Here is a 7,500-nt window from a genome sequence, read left to right as displayed (position 1 = left end):
TCTCTTTCTCTTTCTCTTTCTCTTTCTCTTTCTCTTTCTCTCTCTCTATCTATCTGTCAATCTATCTATCTGTCTATCTATCTACTCATCTACCTACCTATCTATGTTCATGAAGGAGTGAATTTATATATATTCATGAATACTTAAGACATTGAACATTTTACAGGAATATGTATAAAGTTATACCTACAAGAGCATGTGGATAGGGATTATAATTAGCAATTTAGGCTATCTGAGTACATGTTTACATCACGGGCGCAATCATGATCAAAAACATAGAATGGCAGATTTGTTGATTGAAGTGTGAATTGATGTAACAAGTCAAGTAACAGAGCCTTTGCCTATTTCAGAGTTCCTGGGAAGAACAGAGATCAAGATAAACCAAGTGCATGAGGAGTCAAAGAACCAGCCAGGAACACAGCCACAGGTCCATAAGTTACAGCTTCAGGAAGTTAAATCTGGAGAAGTTATCCTGAAAATTTCACTTCAACTTTTTGAGCGTTCTTAAGTTTTGCACGATTCAAAAGAGTTATATTTTATCCATTGTGTTGTTCCAAAAAATGTTATATTTTGTTAGAGCTAAGCAATAAAAAAAATTTGACCTGTTAATTGGGTAGATTATGCAAGTATAATTATCAATTTCTTTTTAACTACACAGTAGATATTGTAACAAGTGTTCTTTTTCTATACTGTCAATATTTACCCTTATAAGACTAGTTTTCTTATCAGAATCAATAATTTGGGTATATGGCAGTTCCACTGGAGTACTCTGAGGCACATTGGCAAGAAGTTGGGTAATGTCTTGGATAGATTTTATATAAAATAAAAAACACCGAAAAAAAAAGACTGTATAATGACTCTTGTATAAAGATTTTAGTATAAATATGCTAGTATTATTATCCCACAATATATGGAAATATTCCTTTTGCATATAAAGTCAATAAAAAAAAGAAAAAAATGTAAGCACTCTATATTTTCAATTTCGTTCTTGCTAGTTCATGCCAGTTCTGTCTCATGGCGTCATTATAGTAACCAGGCTTTTCTCATTGCGTGATCTTGTCAGCACCTCAGATCTGGGCTGGGGCCTTGATGACCTCCCACCTGGCGGGGACCATCTGAGTGCGTATGTGCTGACATGGGCAAAACTGAGTTAAAGGCAGCTTCATACTCATGTGTAAATAGAAAAACTCTCCTATGAAGAATAAACTGCTAACTTTGTAAGGTAATTGGTGTTACACAACTATTCCTGGATTTTCTGTCATTTTCATATTTATGTTCATTCTATGGCTCTCTCATTATTTTATCACAACATTGTTCTTGATATGTTTTAAGATATAAGATATGAATGGATTAAAGTGATCAATGATAATATATGATGAAAAATCTAAGAAAAGCAAAGCAAACAACACTGATAGGAAACTCTATTGTTTGAGCCTTTGCATACTTGAAATATATGTATTATACTAGACAGGTGTCATGATATTTACAAAATAACAGGTACATAGAAGAAGAAATATGAATAAAACAACCTAACCATTTCCCCTCCATTATTTGAATCTTTTTGGTGAAAAGACTATGATGAACTACATCCATCGTCTGTTTTAGTTGCCTTGGACATTGCTGATTTTTAAAAATTGCACTAAGGTTAGTATATATGAAAAATATAGTAGGATACCCCTAAGTATTTATACTATATAGTGATTATTATTTTCTATAATACAGAAAGTTATTACATATATTTATCAATGTTACCTAAGGAACCCCCTATATGTGTTTTTCGTGAAGGTTCCTTTTGCAATTTATCTTATATTAAAAAGCAAACTACTAATTAGGTTGTAATTAGTTTCATTGCATAATACATATTTTGAACTTCCTTTCATATATAATATTAGTATTGTATAAAAGGAAATATAACTAAAATAAAGAAAAATGGCCAGACTTCAAATTGCTGTTTTTTGGGTTTTATTTTTTAAGCAACATTGTTGATCTCACTTCAAACTCCTTTCTTTTTGTTGGAAAGAAAATTCAAACATGATCATCAACTGATTTTTTTTATTTAGAAAAAAATAAGAGGAATGTATATGCAACTGTCTTATTTTGGAGGAAAATATTGGCTTACTTGGAAAGGATGTAACCCAAAATACTGAAGGGAAATTGCACACATGAAAGACAATAGACTGGCAGCAAACATTAGTAGTTTTTATATTATTCTAATGTTCTATAGTGCTATATATCCTTTGTCTAGCACATTTATTTATTTAAATCATTCCTCATCTCATGTCCTACTGAGCAAAGGTGTTTGAATTATTCATCCCCCTACACCCTACATACTAAATGCAATTTCCAGTTTCTGGGAGGATATGAAATCAAAATAAGTGTAGTCGTATAGTCTATAGTCAGTAACAAAACAAAAAAACAAAAAAAAAACAAAAAAAAGAGAGAGAGAGAGAGAGAACATATGAGCATCTTAGGTGGGGGTGTTTTAAAAGTTTTTTTATATACCTTTTGATACCAAACATTTGGTGATCTGCATATTGTGGGCAATTTTATCTCAGAAAGTGCCAAGACCTGACTGGTTGACGCAGACATCTCTCGGCTCTCTGATTGGAACAAAGGCTCTCCTTGTTTCCGGTACACTTACACAACTCCCATGTATATAATCATCACTGATTATTCTCTAGACATATCCCAGCCAAGCAGCTTCAAACACAAGACTGGCCAGTCCTTTGCCAACTGGGGAACCTACCCATAGAACACCACTTTATCAACAGCACCTAGCCATGGCAATGGGACCTCACACCCACTTTAATCACTCCCCAAAGAGATAAATCACCAGGCAAGTGATAGATGCACCTCATCTACCACAAAATCTAGTGGCTCATCCTAGTCCCCCCCCCCCCCCCCCAAAAAAAAAAAAAAAAAAAAAATCTTATCCTAATCATTAATACATTTTTATCATTTTCACCACAATCCTTTATCATAGTGCTATATGACCTTTGATATCTGACACATTTACTTCTTTTTAACTATAAATCATTAACCATCCTAGTAGTAAAACTAGATTTTAAAGCAAAGATATTAGTGAGTTTGAGCACTCAGGAAGGTCTAAAAATTATTTTTAATTTAAGAGGGAGGTTTTCCACAAACCCTGTTGGGGTATCTATAAATTTGGCCTAAAAAATGTGCATTATTAGTAGTGAATAAAATCTAAAATGGTATAATTATTGTAACTATGAATTTTCCATAGCTAGCAAGAAAATTTACCACTGATAGGTTTGTTCAAAACCAAGGTTTGAACTAAATTTCCTTTCTTTCAACTCAAATAGATCCCTCCAACACAGGATATACCTGAGGCACACACTTTTATTTTCTTGTTGATAGAGAGACAACAGTTGCAGACTGACATGAGCTTTGGGAAGGTAACTGAGATGTTTATTGTGCAACTTCTCAAATTTGGTTGAAAGTGGCATGCACCCACCTTCCAACTAACCTTTTTTTAGTGGGGTAAGAATAGTTATTTGCTTTCAGGCTTACTTTTAGTGAAAAGACCTCAATGTCATATGGAAGAGCTTCTGTATCCAAATGTTGAATTTGAATTCAGCCTTTGGATTACTGCATTAGATAAAATGAGTAGAAAATTATATTTTGGGGTCATTAGAAAATCCAGATTCTGATGTGTAATTCTTGCAGATATTATTTTCTTGGGAAAAACTGAAATCAAACAAAAATTGTAAAGTTTGGAATTGTTAAATGTGATGAGTTTGGAGTTCTTTGAGAATTCACGTGTTTTTAAGAATATATGTATACATATACAAGTGTATACATGTACAGATACACATGCATCTATGTACATGGGTGCATACATATATCCATGTGTACCAATGTACACATATGTAGACCCCTGTAATGTGTATGCATGCAAAGTCACAGCAGACTGCTCTGTCAAATTCATGAAGGAGACAAGAGCACTAATAGTGAAACAATGAAAACTGTTGATTGAGGGGGTAATTCTTCAGATGTGTAGGTATTCAAAACCTTAATTCAGCCCTACTGTTGTTGGCCTAAGGAGAATTCTACCTGTTCATTATGATTTATATTACTACTTATTCCAAAAACATTTTATACACATACACAGTCTTGTATTTTTACTAGTCAATTTATAGAAAAGGGTAACTACAAATAAAACTGCTGATGAGATATTATCAAATCCTGTATATCTATGTACACATACATCTACTTTTTTATTAAAAAATGACACAGGCCAATTTCAGCCAATCAATTCTGCTTTCGCAATAAAAAAAGAGAAAAGAATGAAGAAGAAAAAAAGGTTTAACATAAAATAACACTTGATTTTTCTAATCATATTATTCTTAATACCTTAAAATATTTTGAACAAACTCTTCATAAAGAATTAGGTCTCAAAAACATTATGAATGAAGAGGAACATCAATCAGTCCAAAAAATCATTCATAGTAATAATAACCATAAAAAGGAGAATTACGGAACTACAAATATCTATGGACGCAATGGCGGCAACCCTAACTGCGCTCTTAGAGCATTGGCTTCAGCAATTTCTAGGTCTTCTCGACTCATTGTAGAAACATTGTCCCTCTTGCTGCGCCCACTGCGGTGGTGCTTCTCTTTACGGTCACTGCGATCGCGATCCCTTTCACGGTCCCGATTTCGCTCTCTTCCATGATCTCTGTCTCCTCTATCTTTGTCACGATCTCCATGACGATGATCTCTATCCTTCTCTCCTCGCATACGCTCACGATGGTGTGTGTGGTGACCTTTATGAGATAAAAAGTAATCATTAAAAAAATTGCAACATATACATAATAAAAATATAGTGCATGCTATCCTGGTGCTATTAAAATATTACAGTCCTACTGCCAATGCAGAATAATCACACTTCATACCATATATCTCAATATGGTTTTCTTTAAAATGCTAATTTGCTCATTAATAAGTAAATATGTAAATTACAGAACAAAAAAAATCTACAAGCAAACACACCCTCAGTTACTTCAAACATTAGTCAGTCAAAAATGATTTCTAGTAATTTTCTTTCCTCACCTGGAGACCTTGATCGTGATCGATGGCGTCTTTCTCTAGAGCGACTGCGATGACGTTTCCTCTCTCTCTCCATTTGCCTATCTCTGTCCATGCCTCTATCCCGATCCATACCTCTGTCTCTATCCATACCCCTATCTCGATCCATCATCCGTTCCCTGTCCATGCCCCGATCTCTGTCCATCCCTCGATCCCTGTCCATGCCTCTATCTCTGTCCATTAACCTGTCTCTATCCATCCCTCTGTCTCTATCTGAACCCCTGTCTCTATCTGTGCCTCTGTCCCTGTCTGCTCCTCTATTTCTTTCCATCCCATGATCCCTTTCCATTCCTCTATCACGCTCCATGCCACGGTCTCTGTCACGTGACCGGCTCCTACTGCGGTGTCTGTAACAAAAGAAATTTCATAAATACACACACACACACACACACTTCTCATTGACTCAAAAATTCATAAATGCTCATGTTCACTTGCAAATGTATATAGATGCACACACTTAGGTATGATAATTCTCTATTTTATTATTTTTTTCTTTTTTTCATCAACAAAACACAAGATTGGAAAAAGAAGAAGATAAAGCCATACTTCAAAGGCTTCTGAACACATTAATCTAAATGTATGTGGCAAGTATCACTTTCAAGGTGAAAGAGAATGATTTACTAACCTTTTTTCCCTTTCTCGTTCATTTCTTGTGTCTCTGCCAGGAGACCGGCGTAGAGGAGAGTGACCTCTCCCATGCCTCTCATCTCTGGAAAATTATTAAACCTTATTATTTGAGAAATATTCTAAAGCAGAATACAGCAACATCAGGCTTCCTATCAGTCTAAATTCCTTATCCTCCTGTTCCATACAATGGTATCTTTTTAGTATGCATGTATGTGACTAGTTATATTATACATCTTTAAGCACATGAAATGAGATGTGATAAAAATGTTGCTTTACTCCTTATGAGAAAATATTTATTGTAATGAATAAGTAAGTGCACATATGTAAGGACAATGGACAAGGCATGAAGAGCCACTTGCCTGGGAGCAGTCCGGGAGGGTTCAGTCATGTCTCTTGTGGGACGAGGTGGGGGTGTTAGAGGCTCTTCATCGTCGCTTTCGCTTTCTAAGTCATCCAAGTCATCATCTAACAATGAAACTCTTCCTTCCAGTTCATTGTTGGCTTCATGAACCCATCTGAAATAATTAAAAGCATACTTTGAAGGTTGATATATTCATTAAAATCACTTATGAAGTACTTGTACCCTTGTACACACACAAATTTGCAGGTACATGTGCATCCACACTTGACAGAAACAGACATACATATGAAAACAAGTACAAACTAGAACTTTACAAAACTTTATCAATAAAAATGTCAGCTATAAATCATGTGATTCTTGATCCATTTCATAACAGGTAGAATAAAACTGCAGAATACTAACAAAAATTCTCTACCACTGCTTCTATTACTTAATCGAAGCGTACAAAAAGGTATGGCATTCCAACAATACTTTCCTTCAAAAGTCCTACTTAACACAAAACAAACAAAAGGAACCAATGTTGAATCAATACTTTATTTTCTACTTACCTTTTCTGCATTCTGGGTAAAATCACGTCACAAATACGTTCTTCTCTCAGTAAACTGTCAATGAATTCATCCATGTGAGAGAGCTGATACTGGCCAGAGCGGTCCATCATACGAAGCTTCCTGTAGTCGTTAAGTAAAGGCTCCAAGTACTTGTAGCAATCTAAAGACCCATATCTATTCCGTAAGTAAAAGGCTCCTATGCAGAACATATCTTGAAGATCAAGACAGTGTCAGTTCATATAAGTATGGTGGAATTTGATCTCTGTGAGAAATGCTTGGTCATTCATTTATTGGTTGTAAATACTGTTACATGACATGAGAAAACACTACAAAATGGTTTTCATTAACCAACACTAAAATAAGCTGTTATGCATTATACAGTATCTTTTCAGAAATGTTATTAGCTGGACTACTGGTGTATCAAAGGAGCTGTACAACATATGGGGTTTACTGAAATTTGTTCTGTGTCTGATTTAAAATGAGGAACTAGTCTCATAATCATCTACTATAACTATATATCTTAGTATTTAATGTCCTTAACCTTAGCACTGCTTATAATTTAATTTCTCTGTCTCTCTTTACTCTTTTGTTCTCTCTTTTAGATGCTAATTGTCTAATATAGTAGTTTTTTTTCTCCAACCTTGCTCTATACAAATTATTTCTTTGACCTAAGTTCTGCTACTGCAAACATGAGAATTCAAGTGTTTATATTCCAAACACAGAAATTATACATAACAATGACAAAAACTCAAAATATCTACTTAACTTGAATTCATCTTGCTTGATAAATTCATTATAATATCCTTTTCTGGCTGAATCTGGAGCATCTTCAACACGAGGCACAGAAGGGAG

General features: G+C 34.6%; 2 protein-coding genes across 14 annotated transcripts in view; one reads left to right on the top strand and one right to left on the bottom strand.

Annotated features, from left to right (window-relative positions):
• Positions 1-883, top strand: part of LOC119596319 (intersectin-2-like) — a 134,904-nt gene extending 134,021 nt beyond the window's left edge. For all 13 annotated transcript variants that reach the window (XM_037945513.1, XM_037945514.1, XM_037945512.1 and 10 more), the window contains one exon: positions 351-883. In XM_037945513.1, the coding sequence (XP_037801441.1) occupies positions 351-508 (158 nt within the window). In that variant the 3' untranslated portion in view covers positions 509-883. The remainder of the gene's footprint in view (positions 1-350) is intronic.
• Positions 884-4,192: 3,309 nt separating this feature from the next.
• Positions 4,193-7,500, bottom strand: part of LOC119596321 (pre-mRNA-splicing factor 38A-like) — a 5,985-nt gene continuing 2,677 nt past the window's right edge. Inside the window, 8 exon segments of the mRNA XM_037945515.1 lie at positions 4,193-4,790; positions 5,077-5,459; positions 5,738-5,821; positions 6,099-6,254; positions 6,649-6,859; positions 7,410-7,442; positions 7,445-7,492; positions 7,495-7,500. The exon segment at positions 7,495-7,500 is cut by the window's right edge and continues 72 nt beyond it. Of these exon segments, the coding sequence (XP_037801443.1) occupies positions 4,516-4,790; positions 5,077-5,459; positions 5,738-5,821; positions 6,099-6,254; positions 6,649-6,859; positions 7,410-7,442; positions 7,445-7,492; positions 7,495-7,500 (1,196 nt within the window). The 3' untranslated portion in view covers positions 4,193-4,515.

This window comes from Penaeus monodon, chromosome 37 (genome assembly GCF_015228065.2).
Source record: "Penaeus monodon isolate SGIC_2016 chromosome 37, NSTDA_Pmon_1, whole genome shotgun sequence".
NCBI lineage: Eukaryota > Metazoa > Arthropoda > Malacostraca > Decapoda > Penaeidae > Penaeus > Penaeus monodon.
The sequence above is the reverse complement of the archived record's forward strand: the minus strand, read 5'-3'. Positions and strand labels throughout refer to the sequence as shown.